This window comes from Teleopsis dalmanni, chromosome 1, assembly GCF_002237135.1.
Source record: "Teleopsis dalmanni isolate 2A chromosome 1, ASM223713v2, whole genome shotgun sequence".
Lineage (NCBI taxonomy): Eukaryota > Metazoa > Arthropoda > Insecta > Diptera > Diopsidae > Teleopsis > Teleopsis dalmanni.
In genome coordinates, this window is record NC_051846.1 from 8,610,712 (window position 1) to 8,634,818 (window position 24,107).

The window sequence follows — 24,107 nt, forward strand, 5'->3', positions numbered from 1 at the left end:
ATTATAATTGCTACTATATTAATTTTGTAAATATGTAATTTTAAAGACAGCACTTAAAACTAATGGTAACATATTGCATAAATTAATTTAATAGTACATATGTTACATTAAATAATTAAAATAGTCCTTAACATCCACTTAATAAAAATACAAATCATTATTATATACTAGTAAGTAATAAGTATTCAATATTTTAAAATATTATTAATACTAATATAATGCACAAATTAGAAATTTACAACTTCTGATATCCAAATGTCAAATATCCTTAATGACTACCAATGACATCGTTAGGGAACTCTTCAAAATGAACTGCTGTGCAAAATTTACTGAACTAAGTATGTAACATATTAATTAACTCATTCTCAATACCCTAATCTCCCAATCTTCTCTAATCAACAAACTTTACCGAACTCACTGAGTTTAAATTGAGTTTAATCCAAAATGAAAGCACACAAATTGTGATTTTCATGTAACAGGAAATGCACGTCAATTTGCTAATTAAACTTGTTGCTACGTTTTGGTCAACAACAATGAAACAATCGAGTGCAACAGAAAAGCAATTTCAGCAACAAAGGAACTATGGCAAAGTCATCATCATTTATGCATGCTGCATAGATAGTATTTCGCTTGTGACAACGACGCACATTGCACCTGAAGTTGCATTTGCATTTGAATTGCTGCAACATGCCATGAGTATGCGGTATACTAAAATCCAACTTGTTCTATTTTGCACCTCTCTAACCCACTGATTCATGTATACCAATATTTGCTTAGTCGTCGCTAAAAAATTTTCTCCATTGTTGCATCGATTTCACAAAAATTATTGCAAAATCATGTGGAAACTGCTTTCGCCTTGTTAGCAAGAATATATTGTCGGATTAAAATTTACCTCAGGACGGTTCGTTTTGATAGTCAATTTTGTTTCAACAAATTTTAACAAAACTTATCAAACTTTATATCGTTGCTAGAATTACTGAGAAGCTGTATGAATTTAATATTCTTTTAGTTTTTTTAGTTAATTCAGTTGGTTAATCCACACCGACTGCGCTACAAATTTGATAGGGTATGAGTTCAACCCTTGGTACTTGCAGTCTCAAAAAAAAATATTTAGGAATAAATAAAAATAAAAAAATAATTCCAAGATCATTCATCAATGATATTCATCAATTTATCATTCATTTGGTATTTTGCAATACTCGAAAAAGCTGAATTATCAGCTAAAAGTTTAATTATTTAAAATAATATATAAGGAATTTTTGTTGTTCTAGTTTATTACTTTTCGCAACCTCCTTATTAAATACTATAGATTTATATTAAGTAAACTAGTCACTATCGACATAGTGACACAGCAGTTATTTCACTTAAGTGTATATAAATCTGAGCCATACAATGACCTATTAATCGAAGGATGTACATTAACAAAATTATTGTAGAAGAAGGCTGCATATTTATATTAAAATAAAGCTAATATTAACACATCATAAGTGTAAGAACTTGGTGGTATTTATAGTAAACACCACCAAAAATAGTGCTGTACTGTAGCATATATATGCTTTACTACAGCTTGTTTATGCTTTGCAGATGCTATATCAACAATTTCAACTATTGATATTGTATGGGTATGATTTTTAATAGATTTTTATAGAGAAAAAAAACTTTTGATTAGCAAAGTAATATAGTCCGGTTAATCAAAATACGTTCGTATGAACTTAATTAAATCAAAAATACTACAAATGAAATAAAACAAATAAGAACTTCAATAATGTTTTTTAATAATTTTTAATTTATTCATTATTAAAAATTTAAATTGATTCCAATCTATGGGAGATGATAGATTCATATAACTCGCATTGACCCAATAAGAACGCTAAACGACATTTTTTTCGACGTACGTGAGTGACACGATATTGTATGCTTTATGTCCAATATTTAACACTTGAGTATTAACTAGCTTAAGTGCAAATCATGACTGAGAAACACTCCATAACAGACCCGAATATAAAGATTGCTTGATAATCATAGTAAAGTTTAAAAAGTAAGCATAAGAAATCTTTTTCCTTAAGCGTGTTTATTGCTTAAAAGAACCTATTGAAAAAGTAATACATGTTTATATTATCAAAAAAGTTAATACAATCGTTTTATATATATTTTAATTAATTTTCTTATTAAGACGGCTTCATTACTAGGTAAGCAGATTTTATGACCCTAAGACTAAAACTTGTTAACTTATAAAAAATATGAGATTATTATCTATTAACTATGTAATCTATTAACTAATTATAATTATAAACTTTAATATGCTTTTATAATTACATTACCAAGTATTCAAAATAACATTTGAATGAATTATTAAAGTATTTAATATTGTCCTATAAATAATATAAATCCTATAAATTTATTTTTCAGAGTATTATATTGATCGTACATGCATGCTAAATTGAATAAGGACATGCTAAGAGTCCAAACAATAGGCTTAATTTTGTCACTGCGTTACCTTACAAAACTCGATAAGTTTATAAACATTTGAAACCAGCATTTTCGAAGACGTTCCGAAGAGGTTAAACCTCTTTAAAAATTATGTAAATATGAATAACGTATAACCATACAAAATTCAATTGACTTATAAATATTTGAAACATTTAATTAACCATAAGATGTTCTTTAAACAAACATCTTGTGGAAGTCTAGGTCCTTCAGGAAATATGTCTGTAGCATATTATTAGTTGGAACTAAATAATAAGTCGTATGATACTCTTTAAGTATATTATCTATTCTTATTCAATATAAGTAAATTATCAGTTGCTTATATCACTAATTTAGTTTTTTTCATCTAAACGGACGTTTGAATTCAATTTTATAATTGCAAACTAAATAGTTTAAGGATTCAGATAGCAGTTTTGTTTAATATGTATTCTAAAACAGTGCTCGAGCATGATGTGGATAATCCTATAGTTATACGTGTTCTTCATGTATATATATTTAAGAGTTTTTTTTATAACTAAGTTTATTTAAAAATAAACATATCATTTCAAAATATTATAATTAGTTCAAATGATTATTTCTTGTATGTTATACATCTGGTATTTAGATGTGATTCACAAGGTTCTAAGTACTGCGGGCACCAGTCGTGACTTCGAGTTGAATAGCGCAATGAGAATTAAAATATACAAATTAATTATAGAATGCCATCGTTTTCCATTTCTACAAAAGAGTTTGGTTCAAACTGAGAGCAGAGGCTGTATATTTCACCCAGAAGTACAGAACTATATACATACATATATACATGTTGAGCAACATATTAGCACCATTACCCAAGTAAAGTGCGAAACGTTTCTCCAAGGAATGTTGTGCATCAGAAAATTTTTATAAACTTTCAAACAGTCTTAATAAAAGATATTCTAACCAAGATTTCTCTTGTAAATGTTTGATCTTGTTGCTGAACTTATTGTCTGCACCTTTCATTCACACACTACCAAAGTCAAAAACGTCTATTATTTCTCAGAGCAACCGTAGTAACCCACCTCAGATCCATTACTATATAACATTTTCAAAGCAATTCCAATGTCATTCCTCCCAAACTGAACTAATATTAATTATTACAATTTTAATGTAAGCATTTGAATATATTTAATATTTTTTGAGGGTATAATAAATTTTAATCGATTTATGTAGATCGATAAACTCGTATCTCAATTCAAATTAATATTTCAAAACATAAAATTCAGCTTAACTGATAAACTTAAAAAGTCAAAATCTTTATTATGGAATTTATGAATGAAATTTATTTCCATTAAAGAAGTTGAAAAACATCTTCTGGTGCGAGTGTTTATCTTTATGTATGGGCGTTTGCTCCATATGCATTGGTGCACAAATTAAGATGCTAATGCATTTGTTGCTAATGCATTTCATATGCTTCAATGCATTGTTGAGTGGGCTCAAGTGTTGCTGCATGTTGCAAGGTGTATCAAAGCGATATGCCATAAATTCGTAGATGCTTAAAAGTAACTGAATGTGAATATCTACGCTGTTTCCGTACTAAATATTTCACAAAGAAGGTGTTAAATGCATTGTTACCAAACAAAGTATTTGCAATGCTTCTTGCTCTTGTTTGATAATTAAATTAATTTTAGTTATATTTCACTTCACACTCACTCGAAAATCTGACGAATTTTGGTGTTCAAAGAAGATTATATATATATATGTAAAAATTCTGTCAGTTAAAAAAAGGCAATGAAAAAATATGAAATTATTTACAATTTCAAAATTAGTTCATAATTATTTTGTATACAGTGTAGTGCTAAAAAAGTATCTAATTCCGCACCAATTCATATGTGGCGTTTTGCTTTTTTATGTACATTTTATAGGTTTAATTTCCTAAAAAAAAATTGTATATTATTTTTGTTTATAATGAAACTGTGCCAAATGAACGCTACATAATTTATTAAGCATTTGACGAATATATCTTTTTGATCTATTGCCTTTGCACGATTCTTACAAAATTTTCAAAATTTTAGTTTAATATTTTTTTTTATTACAAATGGCATTCACACATGTTCGTCTTTTTATTATTTTAAGTCTTACAAAATATCAATTTATTTAAAAATATTAAATTTTCTCACAAAATCACATATGGTTTCAAACTAATTCTTTTTTCATTTTTACAAAGATACAAGTATTTTGAAAATAGCAGACAGTAATTTAGTATAAAAATTTGTTATGACTTTGGGTTCTTTGTAGACCATTTAAGCGCTTGGCATTGATTCAGAAATTAATATACTCGTAATTGGTCTGCTACAAGAGTATCACAGACCATTCAAAAATTAATATATATATATTTGTAATCATTTAAAAAAAAAAAAAAATAATTTAACAATGTATTTATAACCAAAAACGGAAATTACTTAAAGACGCGTAATATTTCTTCGCTAATATCCTCTAATGTTTGGCTCTAACAAAATAAAGAATTGATTTAGTTTACTTATGATAATACGTGACTTTACATATGTATTATGACCTAAGGCAAGATGATAAGCCTTACTAAAGTTCGCATTTATTCATTAGCAATATCAACAAAACATACATCTCTCTGTTTAATTTATATAAACTAACTCGTTACTAACCTAGTAAATCAACCAATGGCGATATTGGTTATCTTTTTAGTCAACCAAAAGATATTCATTGGCAAATACAATTTAATAAATGATGTGATTGGTTGAATATTTCCCATTTGTTGATGAACAAAGAGCAAACAACATAAAGATTTTCTTGCAATAAAAAAAATATATATATAAATGTGATTCGCATACCTTCATACATATTTTTTACATATTCATTAATATTCTTGATAAGAAAAGTAATATTCTTATATTCCCGGATTATTGACCGGTTACTGTAGATTGAATAATCACCTATCGAAGTTACTGTAGAGCAGAGAGAGAAACCACATACTATGTGCTTAAGGAGTGCCCAGCACTGTTGATTGAATAATCACCTATCAAAGTTACTGTAGAGCAGAGAGAGAAACTGCATACCATGTGCTGGGGGAGTGCCCTGCACTGATGCATAAGTGGAAGAAAAATTTAGGAGGGTATTTCATGGATCATAAGGATTCAAAACTAGGAAAGATAGGCTCTATACTGGCTTTCATTAAAAAAATTGGACTTGGAGAAACACTCCAAGTGTTTCTCAGTACTCCGACTATGGGGCACAATAGATCTTTTAGGTCGCAGTGCTCTGTTCCTGCTTTTTTAATAATAATAATATATTCCGTATATTTTAATGAGAAAAATTGGTTATTTTATCCATGAGTTAAATCCTCAATTAAACATTAGTAACTATGTACTCTATCGGTTTCATTGCATAAATTACTGCAGGAACAATCAGCTCCTGATCATCATAACTTTTTAAAATATGAGGTATGAAAATACTTATCTACTCTAAAAACATTTTTGGTTGTCGTTTACTATTTGGGCTCACTAGGATTAGAATACTAAGATTTAATTGATCATTTTTATTTCTGTCACCTAATTTTCTTTATAATGTATTCATTAATTGTCTGAAGCCTCAAAAATACACTACTGTTGTGAAGCTTTTGGCTATTATTCAGCCAAAGCAGAATATTTCGATCTTAACTGATAAGTGACCAGACCTTACTGACCTTACAATAACTGCTTCCTGAGACCTAAAGATACACTTTTGTTATTATTCATAAAGTAAAAATAAATATAATAATAACATAATGGCGAAAATAAAATTATTAACAAATTGTTGTATAAAACTTTTGAATATTTAATCAATAAAAAAACTCTGTCACTTATTTCTTCTTGCGGTGTAGTTCCGCTTAATTTTAGCAGATTAATTAATTTATCGTAGTAGTTAATATACAATCGCCAAGACCTAGGGCTCATTTATTTATAGAAATGGATTGTGAACACCTTCAACTAACTTAGAATATGTAATATATATTTGAATATTATTTTATTGCACTCTGTTTGAATAAAATTAAATGACTTTTGTAAAAAATTATTTTAGTTCTTCTGCTACTAGATATTTTAACCTGTTTCAATCATAATATATAATCTCCGACTGAAACTATATAAGCATTATTTGTTATAAAGTCAATATATTTTTGAAAAATAATTAATTCTATTTTATTTGAACATGACTAACTGTTTTCATTAGAAAACATTTAGGGATAGTTCTTCTGTTACTTGATATTTAAATGGATTTGGATTTGGATCAAGATATATATTCTCATATCAAAAATAAATATTGTTAATTAGGTGGTTAAGCAGAAAAATGGGTACGATATGTATTACTTCTGGTTGATTAATATCAGAAATATATCTATAAAAATATCTAATGCTCTATTAGATATTTAAAGACACTACCTTAGATTTATTAGATTAAAGATATCTAATAAAATAATATTTTTATTAAAAGATATTAAAAACTCAACTAATTTATAAATTTTATGTTATATTTAATTTGTTAATACTAAGATATTCAATAAGCGAACCTTTTTTAAAAGTAAAATTGTTTATAGCTGGTTGTCCAATTAGTTAATGAAATTATTAAATAATATTTCCAACAAATATTTAAACACAAAAAAAATCTTTAAGATTTATAACATATGTGTATTAAATTTTTTATTATAGCACTTTGAATTATTAACTTTTTTATCAATAATTTTTGAACTAATTTGTAACAATAATTTTTATTTGACGATTATTTTAACGATAATTAATTTCTATACACAATAAATAACATAGAATTAATTTTAATTTTTAACAATTGATAATTGTTTGAATGAATGTTTTTTTTTACATAAACAAAAACTACATGTCATTTTTAGAAATATTTTTAAAACACATTAAATTTTATTTAAAAAAAATGCTGATTTAATTTTATAACATTTTTTTTTTGATTTATATTAAATCTTATTTTTTATTATTTTTGGACAAAACAACATTTTTTTTATCACACCGAACCGAAAATATTTCTTCAAATGTCTCGAATCGCTATCACTGCTAAACTAAAGGGAAAATTGAATCTAAATAGTCTTTCTCTGTTAAAATCTAAGCGAAACAGCCATCCAAATGGCACTGAGTTGCACTTCATTGTTGATTTGGTATAAAATTTTGGGTGATACTTAAGCTCTCCGTGCTCATGTTATGCAAACCAAGCGATCTCGCGCCCACATATAAATACAAGTACGCACACCTCACACCTAAGCAAGCTCTGAACCAATGCACAGCAAAACAAACCGAAATTTCACATGATTTCACTATGTCAGAGGAATGAATGTGTGGGTTGCCAAAGATACTCTTGAGAGTATCTGTTAGCAGGTTGGCATGAAAGTACCGCCAAACGTACAAATCTCATGCAACCGAAGCGCACTGAAGACCGCAGCACGTGGTGCTATTTTGCTATTTTCAATTTCAGTGTTGGTAGAGAGGACGGAGTATATCAACTTTTCATCAAAATGGACAGCCCTGCTCATAATGATCCATGGCGCTTTCAATCATGTCTTCAACTTTATTTTTATTTTTATTTTTATTTTTATTTTTATTCGAAATGAACAATTTTTGTTTATGACGAAAATAAATTTTGCTCCAATTTTTTATGCTCAATTAAAGTGGAGCAGAACAGACAACGCGGTTTGTAGTTTGAGGCTTTATTTTGGCCATTATTGCAGTATCTATTTATGTGTGCTAAATGTCAATGGCCCGGCCCAGTGGTGCGCGTACGAGCACAATATAGGTACGTCGTATTGTAGACAGTGCCAGATACTTTTTAAAACTAATAATGCAATATTTGTTTGGGTTTACATATGTCAGAGGAGATCGCTTTTTTTTTAAGTCATTTTGGTGCATTAAAGACAAATTGAGCGTTTTTGGTTTAATTTATTTCTGCAATAAAAAAGATTATTTTTCAATTCTTTCAAGCAAATGAAATTTTAGTAAATTAAAATTTAAATCTTATGTAGGTAAAGTGCACACAAGCTATTAATTTTATTAAAGATACTCTGTATACTTCACATTAAATTATCTTTTATGGTAAGAGGAAATATCTAATTAAAATGAAAAAGTTTAAATTCTTCAACATTTATTTTGTATATATACTCGTATTGACTTATAATTACAACAATATTATGTTACATTAGAATAGACATAGACATACATCATACAGACATAGATCGGAAAACAAATAGATGGCTGAAACGCATTGAATCAGTCAGCATATAAAGCTAGAATCTGCCTAAAAATCTACTAGATTTCTGTCCATGAGTCGTATTAGGAGATATTTGCAAAATTAAGAAGACGTGTCCTGGTTTGCCAGAGGTCACTGGGGTCAGTGCGATAGCTTATATAAGATATAATATATATAGGAATATAAAATATAAGAAATTATATATTAAAAAAATATTGCATGTGACATCATGTCACATGATGTCGTCATTCTATTAGATTCACATGTAGATAGAAGATGTAGATAGAAGTATAACTGATGGATGTATTACTGATATAAAATTGTTATTGACAGATAGGTGGCACTATATATTAGATTTACAGATAAATAGAGGGAGCTTTCTGCTAAAAAGAGAGATATGAGAAAACAGATACGTAAGATTAGTGATATAAATTCGTTATTGACAAATATATGACATTATGCTTTTATATTCACAATAGATAAGGAAGCTGTTTTGCTAAAAAGAGAGATATGAGTAAACGGATGTATAAAATTAAATATATTGACAAATAAACCACTTTAAAAAGGTGTATAAGTCGAAAACAATGAGACGATTAGCTGACTACCTGAAATTTGGAATTAAGATAATTAAGCGAAATATAGACATATGTTAATTCTTTATAGAATAATATTATGTCCATGTATTTAACTTTATATTCTAAAGTTTTAATATATCACACCAATCGACTTTGGCTCTTGCAAGTTTTAAACAAGTTTCTAGGTTTTAGAAAGGTGAAATCTTTGTCAATGATACGGGATGCAAACTGTTCCATATATGATCTAAAGACTGATTTCTATTTCTTTTTGTATTAACAAATTTTTGAGGTTTCTGGATTTATTAGTACCTTTATCTTTCCAAGAAGCTTGCAGCACATCATTAAGTATTAGTTATTTATTTCCAAATTGTTGTTTTATTTTCTTCCTACTATGACTAGGAAGAATAGCTATGAATTAATAGCCAAATTCATTATTTTTGTAAATCGTGCTATATATATATATATATAATGTTTGGCAGGTGCTGTAGTTAGGAAACTTTCTTCATTTTAATTTTTTTTTTTTGAAAATAAACAGTATAATATATTTACTAAAAACAAATAAATAATGTACTTATCGGATTTTCTTTTTTGAGTATTTTTTATAGACTAATTGCCTTACTCCATCACATTATAATATTATATATGGTAGTAAATAAGAGTGCCCTTTTAAATGCACTAAAATTAATTACTTTTCTTGTCTTGTGTGTGTCAACTTAATGCTTTTCTCATATAAAAGTTTAGTGAAAAATTCTATGAAACAATTTTGGTTATCCTTAAATAACTCAAATAGCTTATAATCACCAAAAATGGGATTTACTATGGAAATAAGTACATAACATAAAATATACACATTATTACTCTATTACTCTTTAGTTAAGACATTTAAAAGTTTCAAAATAAGTCTTAATTAGTTTAATAATGACTTTATAAATGAACAGAAAATTACTTTCAAGATTACCGATTACTTGTGAGCACTTTTAACTTGTTAACAACTTAAAATAAATTTAAAGTATTTTAATTGCATTTAAATAGACCACAACCATTTTCTCTACTTTTTAAAATTTTTTTTCTATTTTTTATTTCGTACGGTCCTCAGTATAAAAACTTTATTTCACTTTAATTTTTTAATATTTGTTGTTGCTGTTGTTGTTTTGTTGTTGTTGTTGTTGTTGCACTTTTAAAAGCCATTAAAATAAATTTGTTGGAAAATTATATACAAGTATGCACCCGTAGACCTGCATAAAGGAGCCAAGCAGCTACCACTATAAAGGACATTAAAATTTAATGAATGTAACTGCAAAAATGGTAAACTGCGTAAAGGGAAAATAGAGTGCTTGCAACTTGCTAACTGCATATTTGCATTGTGCAAATACCCATGGAAAGCGATGCTGCCATTCCGGTTGAACATCTCACTCACCCAACCCATAACGTCCCGATGATGGTTTCTTTTTGAGTGCTATTGTTTGTATTTTGTTGCCGTTGCCGTTGTTGTGCAATTTCAAAAAACATCGTTAATTTTTCATATGAAGTACACCCACAACATGTACGGGTACAAAAAGTACACATTAAAAATGGTATAAAAGGAAAAAAACTTGTAACATTGCTGAAACTATGTGCGAAGTGGTAACAAAAAACCTTGCTAAAACCCCCAAAATCCCACTTGACTTTCTACACTTGTTCTTGTGTTAATGTGTGCTTACTTTTTTTTCCTTATCCTTTTTCTGTTACGTGTGTGTAGTGTTTGCTATACACTACACTATATGAGCTACACTACACTTTTTGGCACTTTTGACTGAACTTTTTTACGACTTGCTTCAACTTGCAAAAATTGCAATCTAACTAACTAACATAAAGTGCTTAAATGTAGCATGCACTTTATATACTTAATCTGCTACGGTTAACTAACGATGCAATACTTTATTATCCCAAATACGTGTACGTGTACGTGTACATGTATTTAGCGTCACGGGACTTGTAGACATTATTTTTTGCCAACTAAAATTGCAAGCTGGAACAAATTCAAGGATACACTTAAACCATAAATACGCAATGATATCAGCCACATTGCAAACAGTCCCACTTCCACTCCCACTCCTGCTCCTGCTCCCACTTGCAGTATTAGTGTTAACGTTGGTTAAATATCTTTTTGTTCTGGTGTGGGTTAAGTGCGACAAAAATGATTTAATTGCTGCACATTGTTAAGGATTGAATACAAGGAGTCTGTTACATGAAGTTAAAAACATATTAAAAACAAAAATAATAACGAAGCCTGACATGAAAAGAGCATAGAAAAATGCATCACAAACGACCTCTATAATATGCAATAATGACAGCCGCACAACAACAAAGGCTCCTGAACACGGTAAAGATGTTAGCAGCATAGACAGCTTAACTATTGTACATGTGATATACGAGTGCCAACAAAATTGTAGTGCAGCATCAGTTTAATGCCACAGCATGCCACACACACCACTGAATACCTTTTCCAATCCTTCACAGTTCTTACTCCGCTTACTCAGCTTACTCAGCTTACTCCGTGGCGAAATGTCAAGGGAACAAGATGTTCTAAGATGTTCTAAGAAGAAGGTGGAGTAGCGAATCGGAAACTGGGTAGTGAAGTAGATTGTGTCATGAATGAAACATGATTTCTCAAGCATTTTAAGTCATGAATTGTGACATTTACCGAAAGGAAGTTGATAAGAATATTTTCTCCTGCTAGGGTTAAAGTAACCCCAAGGCAAGCACGGAGAAAGGAAAAAACTGAAATAAAAATGATACAATAAATATCTAAGTGAGGCGTGTAAGGCGTGTGGGTGTTGAACGTGCAGAAAAAGAGCAATTTGTCTTAAGTGCCAATTTTCGACATGTTTTTTATACAAAAAAGTAAATGCATGTAACTTTCAATATTTTTGAAACGTTTAACTTCTACATAATAGTATAAAAACTTCACTCTGGCAATATTTCAGTGCTCGGTGTTGAAAAACTTTTTATCAAAATATTAAAAAATGTTCATGAAAATTGCATAAAGTAAATTCAATCAACTTAAAAGATGTTTAAAAATTTATATCATAAAATAAATATTTTAATAAATTTAATAATTTTATAACAATTCATATATACAACAACGTCTATATAGCCTAAACCTAATAAAATCTTATTTTATAATTTATACAATTACGAAAATTTTATTAAAATTAAATAAACAACATGGAAAGGTATGAAAACTTATTTAATACAAATTCATGAGCCAATATCAAAGGTGCAAATCAATTCACACAGAAAGATATTGCCAATATGGATTCAGGTAAAGAGGGTAGATGATCAACAAGAATGATACTTTTTCTTAGTTAAAAACTTTCGTGATAATAAAAGATATTGAGGTAAATAGAAATAACTTCGTACGTTGTTTCAAAAAATTTTAACTGCCTGTCTTTCAATATTCTGATGGAACTCGTTGAATTCTGGTATACCTTCTGCTCAAAAAATATCCGGATTTTGTTGTTTGTTAACTGTTCCTTAAGTAATAGAGTTTTTTCAAAGATTTTTTTTGTTATGTTGTTACACTCTTTCTTGACATATGGTACAAATTTGAGCGCCATCTGTCAATTAGTTTGTTTACAGCAGCTAATAATGTAGGACTACCTCAAGTGCATTTAGCAATTTTCACTATGGAAAATTCTTGTTATACGCGATTTTTTGACCAAACACGGCAACACTGTCATCGCTCAGGCCCCATATTTGCCAGATCTAGCACCGTGCGACTTTTTCCTGTTCCCGAAACTCAAATTGCCCCTTCATGGTAAGCGTTTTGATTCGATTGAAGCGGTAAAAGAGAATTCGCTAAAGGAACTAAAAGCCATACCTGCACGGGCCTACGAAAAGGGTATGGAAGATTGGGTTAAGCGAGGGCATATGTGTATCGCTTCAGAAGGAGCATATTTTGAAGGAGATAAAATAAATTTGGAATAAAATTTAAATTTGTGTATTTTATTTACAAAATACGAGTACATTTTGAGCAGAAGGTACAATCGTCGAAAAACCATTAAATAATATTTTGCTCATACCGTTTGATGTGCCAGCACATGATTAAAATACCTAAGTATAAACTATTATGTCTTTCAAGTGGAAATATATGTATGGTAACTTCAATTTTAAACTTAAAAACCGAAAACAAAGAATAGCTAACTTGAGAGATAACCATAAAGCCATTGAGGCAATCTCATCAAGTAACATCACAACTGTTGATCGATGGTTAAGAAAGGTTGAATCTATGGGACAAAAATAAACAATCAAGAATTCCATAGATTTCGGGGCATGTTGACGCCAAAAGCAATAAAAACGTAAATGTAAATGCAACAAATAAAAGCAACACTAGATCCAAGAACTGGATACGTCTTCTAGATAGTCAAGAAATCGGCCAAATCGATCGAGAGACACAAAGTGGCACTACATAAAACGGCGTTTATACGTTGTTTAATGTTCCAACTTTAGTACATTAATAGTATTTGGTGCGTCGAATAATAATCCAACTATAATGACATTTTTATTACTTATACATCTGTTGTAGAAATCTACGTAGAGATAGAACTATATCAATCTGGTACGGTGCATAAAAAAAGCTGTTCATAGTATCAGAATATGCCATTATTTGTGCTTCAATGGGAGTAGGAACGCATTACTTAATTTAGCCTTTCTTTTAAGATATCCATATTAGTGATACAACCACTTATCTACATATATACATTGTATTATATATAACCATTTAATATCACTAGAGACCAATAAAGCAGTTTTTTCCTTTTATTCACTTGGGTGCATAAGGTTTCAATCTAGTTACGATATCTAATTCTATTTAGAGATAATGTTTTTAATTGTGCCCAGTTCAGTTGTGTAGACTCAAGTTCTGATAATACCGACCTTTTCCATGTGATCTACCAAATTTTCGCTTACCCGCTGGTTTTCATTCTAATGCGTCTCTTAAAATATCAATAGAGCTTTCACGAAGTGTGTGCTTAGTCCATTTCTAGCGTCTACTCATTATACAATAATTAATTAAATTTCTTTTTGACTACTAAGTGGCAAGAGCGCTTCGTTGCTAATTGTGTTAGGCCAGGGTTCTTCGCAGATGATCCATAGGCAAATATTATTGGAAGTTTGAAACTTTTTTATATCACTGGAGTTGATACGCCAACTTTTGCAACCATAGATCATTAAAGATTTGACACATGATGAATAGATTTGCAGTTTTTTGTTTTTCAAATTTAATTAACAAAGCTTTTCTCGCTTTGTTGACTTTGACATCTAAACACATTGCAGATCCGCCATTCTCATTGATGGTGCAGCGCAGTTAAGTAAAAGAGCTAACATCCTCGATTGTACTCTTGTCTAAAGTAAACAGGTGGGAATTTCGTGTTATGCTTTTAATTTTAAAAGACGTAAGTTTATCTTTAGGTCCATCTTCGCTACAACATATACTATTACATAGTATGATTATAGAAGACAACGTTTCAGGAGAACTTTCATAAGTATTTTAAAATACCATTACATTTGAATATTTTGTAGGATCAAAAAACATCTTTGTACCTGTATTAGTATTATTTCTGTTATGGAATTGTACTTCATAGCAAAATCTATATCTAATACACATTTCTGGTATGTAGCTATTAAATAGCACTGAGATTGTCGCAAATGATATGGAACTTTGAAAATCGATCCTTGCACAATTCTGCATGCAATAGTTGTTATTGTAATTGACTTTTAAAATTTTTAAACAATTAAACCATCTTTAATTTCATTTTTTAGAAAAGTAAGATAGGCACTTAATTATCACATGAAGAATATAGGTGCGGTCGACTTTGTCATGAGGCACTTGAAACATCAGAACATATCCTATGCAACTGCCCAGCGGCGGCAAGATGTAGACTCGTCTACCTTGGAAGTGGGATCTTAGCCTCTATTCAAATAGATGAAATTAAGCCCACAATAATTACGAGATTTAGAAATAATATAGAATTGTTTTAGTTGGGCCTTTAGGCGCACAATAGTTCTTTTAGGTCGGAGTGCATTAATAATAATAATAAAATTGGCAAATCAACTATTAATTATTTCTGTTTATTAGCAAAATATAAAATTTATATATATTTATTGCATATATAATAATTTTTGTGTTAAACTAAACTAAAAAAAGAGCTAAATAGTACAAAACCCACAAAAGAACCATTGCTATTCGCTTGGATCGGCAAAGAACAATAATCAACTAAATATATACGATGTTGTGCACAAAACGCTGCATACAGGACCTGACAGGATTTACTGTTCTTTTATATACAAGTACCATGAAAAGTATTGGAAACGAGGAAATAAAAAACATTAAATTTGCATTTTTTGGCGTCAGAAAATAATTCATGTGTAAAATTTGGCAAGCGCAACTACAGCACAAATTCAAACTCAAACTAGGACGAAAACAAGCTCTAGTATGAAAGGACATGCACACATATACATATACAATTAAAATCATAAGTTTAAAAGTCATATACTCGTATATGTACTAACATTAAATAAAAAATAACTCATGCTTTATTTTAATAAAAAAAAAATTAATTATTAAAATTAAAGAAATTCCATGAATTCATATGCATAAATAAATGAAAAGAAAAATGATATATCGATTCACATAATAAATAATGTCAGTATATAAGGATACGTAAGGATACATGTCGTCGGTTATGTATTATTTGCTAATGGGCATATTAAATTAGTTTCAGTTCATTATGGGAAGTCATCCCGCAAACATTTGACTTTAATATTACTTATGCACAAGTTGTTGGCAAGCAAATTTGCACGTGTGCTTCCTCTGCTCCTTCATGAATACTGGAGACCTACATTTACTGCGGTATCTAGGAGTTTATGGGGCACAAACGCACAAACGCACATATCACACAAACAGGACACTGCGTTTATATTTATAATTATGGCAAATAAATATTAAACATCAAATTTTCTTAATAAAACATCTCTAATGCAGGTACCTCAAAATTAATGATGCCCGAGAGTGATGACAAATTTCAAATGAAGACATACACTTTTCTATTAGAAAGTAACTATAAATAGCTAAAAAAACTTCAAACTTTATATAGTTTAAACTTATATAGTTTCATAAGTAATTGGTATATATATTATCAGTGAGTAGTTGCTTGCAGTTTGCTCTATTTTCGCAACAATTCATAATGCAGAGACATAAACTAATTAAATTCTCATTTAAGTTTGTGTATCACGAACGGAAAGTGGTTCCATTTTTGATTTGGTGGCGAATTTTCAGTTAAAGTTTACTTCTCATTTGTTGCAGATTAATTTCTTCCCAGTTTCAGTGAAAAGGAAAAACTTCAACATTTCAATTAAAATTTTTAATTGCATTTCGCTTTCGTTTCAACTCCATTTACTGTGAGAATTACTATCCGAAAAGAACTCAGTAAAGAACAAAAGTTTTTCATATAATTTTTTTCGTTGAACTTTTCTAAACCCACATATGCAGCATTGTGGTTATTGAGAAGATAAAAAGTATCTCAGTACCAAGTATAAAAAGTCAAAAAATAACTTTTCGCAAATTAATTAAAAATTAAATTTGGAACAATGCAGTTGCTCATTTCAAAAAAAAAAAAACAAAATTATTTTGGTTTGTTTACTCTTAAGAACAGTGGGTCTAATTAAAGGATCCCAAAATTGATTTAAGTGAACTTTACTCAAGTAATATACTTCTATTCATTCATTTTTAATCTGCTTTTACTTATTGAAAAGAGATATGAAAGTTAGCAACCAACTACACTGTTACCGAAAATTGTAGAATAAAACTCAAACATCAAACATCGATGGAAAGGCAATAACACAGATGACTTAATTCAATTAAAACATCCACATTCATTTTTAGAATATATACTTAAGTTTTTATACATCAAATAAAATTCTATAAATACAAGTAATACGAATATCCGCTACAACATTTTATATCAGAAAATATAAGAACAAATTAAAATAATAATTCATTATCACATCAAATCTACAATATTAAATTATTTGCTAATTGGAATAACTTTGGTAGAGAAGTTATTTTATTAAGATATTTTTCCTTATAATGTACTTACAGGATCCCCAAACATCGAAAAGATCCTTCAGTTCTTATATATATATCTCAAGAATATTCAAAAAACTACTAAAAAAGGCTGATATTCTCACTGATAAAAACTTATTGCCGGCCATAATGCCCTTTGGTTTTCGCAAAGGGCATGGAATCAATTGTTCCATGTCCTTAGAATCGGTAACGAAACATACTTAGATTTACATTCAAAACAATATTGTACGGCAGTTTTTTTTAATGCAGCGCTGAAATTTGATAAAGTGTGGCTTTTCAATAGTATCACAAAATTTATCCAGGCATCTTGGTTTGAATGAAGAGTGGCTTGCTAAATGGAGAATCAGGACGAATAATGCATTAAAGAAACTTTTACTCTAAGGAGAGAAACATTCTCTGCAGTTTAAACCAATAATGTGGAAATAGCTTAATCACATTCTGTGAAATATCTTGAACTTCATCTAGATAGAAAGCTTACGTAGACAAGTCATATTGAAATTAAAAGATGCCAATTAAGTATTAAATATAAGGAATTATACTTGCTTCTATATCGCAACTTTAAATTCAGTCTGGATAACAAATTGTTAATTTACAAATCAATATCAAAGCCAATTTTGACATACAATATAGAGGTATCAAGAATCTCCAAGTATTCGAATCTCCACTAACAAGAACAATATTCAAAAAGTGGTTCAATTAGGATCTTGTCATATGAATGAACTTATTTTAGGTATGAATAATTGCCTTATAATCCATATTTGTTAATCTATGTTAAACGCACAAATCGCACTGAGCTCAGTCTGTACATTAATTTGGGCAGTATAATATATATCATAATATAGTGTAGAGTGTATTCTTATTGCGTCATTTTTTTCTTGAAATTTTGCGTAGTAAAATTTTTTCTATACATTTTCATTAATGAAGTGAATTTATAATTCTTCTCAGGTTAAATTTATTTTTCCAATATGTATGATATACAAAAGCAAATAATGTAAGAAAGTTAATATAAGTTTGAATATTGTATTTTAGTATACTTAGCGTGTATATCAATTTGGGTCGATTAAATACGTATACAATGATTTTTTGTTGTTGTCAATATAAGCTGTATTTGAAATTGCAATTAATTAAGAATTAATAATGGCATTAATTAAAATTGATAGATAACTTAAAAATGGATGACTATACTAAAGCTATCTATGACAACAGCAAATTTTGATATAACTGAAATGTAAAGTTTGCATTTATGGTTCAATTACTCATCTACTGAAACTTTTAAGTACAATATAATATTTAATTGGATTTGATGTTAGACATTAATTTTTGGTGGTGTTAAATGTAATTTTAAAATTGTTTTCATGTTTAAATTTTTTTTTTTTTTCTTTTTTTTTTTTTTTGCTTTCTCTAATGTTGTTAATTAACACTTACTTATGCCTACATTAGGTTAACACATAATGATCACTTTAAAAATTTAAAAATCATTTTTTAGATAGGTTTCAAAAAGTAGTGAACTACAACAACACAAATTGTTTTTATATTATTTTAATTTATTAATTTTTTTACTAACTATGTAGCTATTTCCAGTATTGCCAAATACCCATCATCAGTGGTCTTGGAATTATGTCTTACATTAAATTATTCGTTAATAATTTTTTAAGACTGCAAATACCAAGTGTTGAACTCGTACCCTGCAAAATTTTAAGCACAGAGTCAGCGTTCATCACTCAACTGACTCAAAGCCGCACTTGACTTGTTTGTTCTGACTTTAAGTTTTGTTTATTTGCTTTGAAAGTTTATTAACAAATACATTTGCTTTAATATGACAATTTGAAAAAGAAATTTGTTATGATTTAAGAATTTATCGCTGAAAGAGAAACTGCTTTTGAAGGCTCGACAAACAATAAATAATTGAATGAGCTTCTAAAATATTTAATAAAAATATCTCTGAATATTCCCAATAAATAATATTCTACATCCTGTAATATACTGTTAGGGCATGGAAGGGAATAATGGTATCACTATTTCTTTCCAACCCTGTTTCTTTCTTTACTGATAAAGTATTTACTAAGAGATATGTTATTTGAAAAAAAGGGATTTAAAAAGCATAACGGTTTCATTCCTATCAATATAGTTTTACTAATAATGACACACTGTTTATAATATATGCAAAGAGAAGACTACAAACTCCATTAGCAGATAGCCTTAAAACAAAGGACACTTTTAAAACATACAAGAAGAAATTTCATTTTACTTTTATATAAAATTTTTATCAGTCACTGTCACTAATCTCTTTCTAAACCACCCCGCACTTAATGCCCTTACAACTACAACTGATGAAAACTATCTGTGATGCTAAATGCATGTGGTTAAAGTTCTTCCATGGAGAATAAAAATAATAAAAATATATGTTTTAAAGTTTTACAATATTGTTACAAGAAAAAACTTGTTACTGTATTTAAAAATATTATTTTGTTTCCTTTTGAAGTATGTTTTGACCCAGTTTTGCATTTGTTTAACTTGTTTCCCACACTCTCGACAAAGGACCCCGAAATATATTGCTGTAATTTGAAATGTATTTACACTTTTACTAACAGTTCTCGCTACTTCTACTAAAAATTTTATTTGTTTTTTAGGTTCCAACTGAATTGCAGTTTTAACCTGCAAGTGCAGTAGGAACATCACATGAAACTATAGCGAAAATAACAACAACATAGAACAGTTCCACTTCTCATCATTTCGCATTTCATTTAATTGCAAATGCAACAATTTGTCTTAACTAAATCGTCTAATTGGCACACAATCCTTTCTGTCCTTGTCGTTCTGTGCATAGCACACAAACCCATTTGCCCTTTGCGTTTATATGGATGAGAATGTGCATGTGTGCTAACCAGATGTGAAAGTTCCATCATTTGCAGTGCTGTTCCTGAACCTCTTCATAAGTAAATTTCACAGGCCGTAACTGTTTACACTCTGAACTCGCAAACTTTTCCCCACATTCGCATAAGTACTCCAGCGGATGAGTGAAATTTTCGTCCCCCTTGAAAATTTGTTTTATTGTTAGTGCACTGCACTGCATTTACACTGCTACCAACACACATTCCCACATACGAAAATAATATCGTTAGGTTATGTCAGAAGTTTTTATTATACGTTAAGTTTTCCATTCGTTGATTGCAATTCACTTCCTTTTTTACTGCACCAGTGCAAGTTATGTTTGCATTCATTGCTGCTGCTGTTGTTGTTGTTGTTATCCTTACTGCATTTTTTTCTAAACTTCTACATTTATCTTGTAAATTTACTGGGATCAAAATATGTCATTAGCTATGACATTTGTAGATCCTTGTTGTAATGTACTTGGTTCTTTGTAGTTGGTATCTTGTCTTCGTTGCTGGTACAAGTAATTTTCCCAATTTTCTAATGTTATTTACTATTTTTGATGGTCTTAAGCTGTCGGTTTGAGTTACTTTTAAAGTTCTGCTATTAGTTGGAAGGAAGAAAAGAAATGAATTGAATTTGTATTTGAACCTTGAAATGGAAATTCAAAAAGAATATTTTAAGCATTTCTCAAAAGTAAAATATTCTGGCACATGGATTATATAAGAAAGTTCTTTATTATTTCGTTAGTATTAAAAAAAAATCTGAAGAAAAGGTTACACTTTTTAAACGAAATATATTTATAAAAAATTAATTCACACTACAAGTTCAGTAAGAGAATATTGAATATAATGAAGAATTGTAAATGAAGATTCTTGTCAAATCGAAAGACTCATGTAGTTTAAATTGGACAAAATTGGTACCAATCAGTCGCTTCAATCAAATCAAATCAAATTGAAACAAGTCCTAACTACGGCATCAGTGCCGACAGATCACTGCGTATTAGGAAGACTTACAATTAGATTCCGTCTCCTCTCCAACGATTTTTGTCAAGGTTGTTGCTTTACAGTTAAGTGGAAGTCGTACTCCATCTAATTTATCATTAATTCCACGCAGAGAAATTGCGCATTTCTCAAAATCCTCACTGCAGAAGTTGTGGAAACCCGCAGGAAAAAAAACCATAATACATTTTCTCTGTGAATGCCTGGCTTTGGCGTCCAGAAGATATTAGTCCTTAGGAAGATACTTCTTTGATGGTTTATCAGACTATTAAACGGTGAAGACGAAAGACCTATTAAATTATTTAAATTCGGTGGGATGAATTTAGTCTCTACTCTTCCATGCTGGGGTTCTTGCAAGGAATGTGGTAGCAAAACGGCGAAAAATCACTAATTGAGGTACATGGAAGTTATCAAATGGTCTGCCACTGCAACCAACCAACCAACGATCACCATACACATTAACCTTTTATTGTCAGTTTGGTAACTATAGCAGAAACTGCAGTCAATTAATTTATAAATAATGAACCAGATTTACATTGAACCGAGTTATTTTTAAAATATCTCAATAAAACTAATATAACAGCTAAACTGGATTTTAGTTTAGATAGTCTTCTACTTTATTTTTAATGAAAAATTACATATGGTAGACTCAATGGACTCGAAATCAAATAACCCGTATAAGTATTGCATCAATTGACTTAATAGCACTGGAAGCAGATGCCAAAAGTTTTTGTAAATCTACTAAATGGTGTTAAATAATCTTTAACTTAAAGTGCACATAACATTTAAGATGGGAAAGAAAGTGCAGTGCATCGAATTTCCGGATAAAAAAAACCAATTGTGATCGAGGTAATAAGCATTTTAACGATACGGCAACTAAACTATATGACAGTTTAGTTTAGTTTATCACCTGACTCTTAAGATGAAAGAACAAGCAAATGAATATATTAAATGACAAAAATCTGATTCATAGAAGAAATATGCCATGGTAATATAATAGTAACAATGTGCTGTGATAGGAGTGGCAATTCATAAATGAAATGATATTGTCTTTTATAAAAACGAATAACTATCACTTTAGCCATTGAACTTTTTGAGGCCCAGTTTTTTACCAACCAGACAGAATTGTCATCCTGCAATATTAGGAACTTGGCCAAGTTCATGGACTTGTTAGGTTGATTCAATTTTACGTAAATGGAAAATCTTGCATTTCAGTGTTGTTTATACGTTTACCCTTTAGTCTGCGTATAAGCAACGCTAATTCGTGATACCACAACGAGCCATTATTTGAGTTCTGGTGAGCTTAGAGCACCAGAAGACTGTTACTCCAATCTCACCTCGCCCTAATAATTATTTGATATTTTACCGAATACCGGAACTCGAATTTGTTCGCTAATTATTGTTTCAAAACGATTATCGGAGTAAAGAAACAATATCATTAAAAAACAAAAGCATGAAATTTTTAATATACCTCGTTTTAAGGCAATAGGAATCTAATCAGCAATAACCCATTCAAAATCTAAAAAGTTTTAGTTTTTTTACCTATTTTCCAAAAAGTTAAAAATCTAAACAGACAGATTTAATCCTACGAAATCAAATAAAATTTTAATTTTAATATTTTACGAGATGTTTACCTTTCATAATTATCAAAACTCATTTAACAATAATTGTAGTGTTCCAGTGTTTACACTATAGCAACTCAATTAGTGAACAGCAAGTGGAAGAAGTAAGAAAAAAAACGAATAAAATTTATAATATATGTACCGCAAAAAATTAGAGTTCAAAATTAAATTCATTAAAATGCATTCATTAAAGAACTTTTAAATATTGAATAATGTATTTTATTAAGTTGAACCCTATTCCAGAAAGTGATGAAGATTTAATTTACTATTTAATGCAATGAAGAGTGTGAAGTTTTTTGTTTTTCAAAATTTTCTTTTCAACGTAAATAGTATTAAAAAAACTCCCCGTTAATCAATATGACTAGTTGATGTTAATTTTAATTTCACACTTTGTTTAATTATATTTAAAAAATAAAAAAAAAAAACGTAGTGATATTATGTTTTATTTCTGTATATCAACCATGTGTATGGTCATATCATATGCTTTGAGACAGCATTATTTTAAACGAAGTCACGTAGTGCAAAATTATATTAATTTGACTAAACTACATTGTATACACGACTAATTGTTATACAATTAACGAATGTATTGTGAAAATAAAATAATTGAGACAAAGTAAACATCCTTTGCAATTATTGAAATGTACTAAAGTATACGAAAGTTCCATAACATATTACAAGATTTGAGAACTACAAGAAATCTTTGGTCCTGATATGTTCTATATACGAGTACTTATGTATACTCGTATATCGTATGGTTCTCAATACACTTAACACAAGAAGTCGGAAAGCAACGAATAAATAAATCATATTTTTATTTCGTAGACATAATTTGCAATTAATTTGCATTTAGTCTTCAAAATGACTTTAAAATTATGTCGATACGCACCTCTACGTGGCCCCAGCCATCGGCGTTCATTTTAGCCGCAGCTTCGACACTCTCCTTGGCGCCCATCTTTGTTTCGTATTGTGCTTTTGAATTTCTGCTTTAACGAACTTTTTTGAATTTGTTTTGTTTTTGTTTTTGTGGTGTTTGAACTGCGTTTGCTGCAGTCAACTTATTTGTTGGAAACTTTTTTTGATGTGAGTATCGCTTTAAATTATTTATTTTGATTAATTAATTAAATAGCATGAAATATTTTTATTTAATTTTTTTACTTTTATAACTCGAACGATATGTGATTTTCTTTCTAAAGAG

At 29.4% G+C, this 24,107-nt stretch overlaps 1 protein-coding gene across 3 annotated transcripts in view; it reads right to left on the minus strand.

The window, feature by feature from the left end:
• The window catches only part of LOC119671636, a 40,700-nt gene extending 16,670 nt beyond the window's left edge, over positions 1-24,030 (minus strand). For 2 of the 3 annotated variants that reach the window (XM_038082366.1, XM_038082367.1), the window contains exon 1: positions 7,022-7,062. Coding sequence is in view for 1 of the 3 variants with exons in the window: in XM_038082368.1 (XP_037938296.1) it covers positions 23,799-23,864 (66 nt within the window). In the remaining 2 variants the exon portion in view is untranslated. Of the gene's footprint in view, positions 1-7,021; positions 7,063-23,798 lie in introns of those variants that run through there. The other variant, XM_038082368.1, reaches the window with a different exon arrangement.
• Between the last annotated feature and the right edge of the window lie 77 nt (positions 24,031-24,107).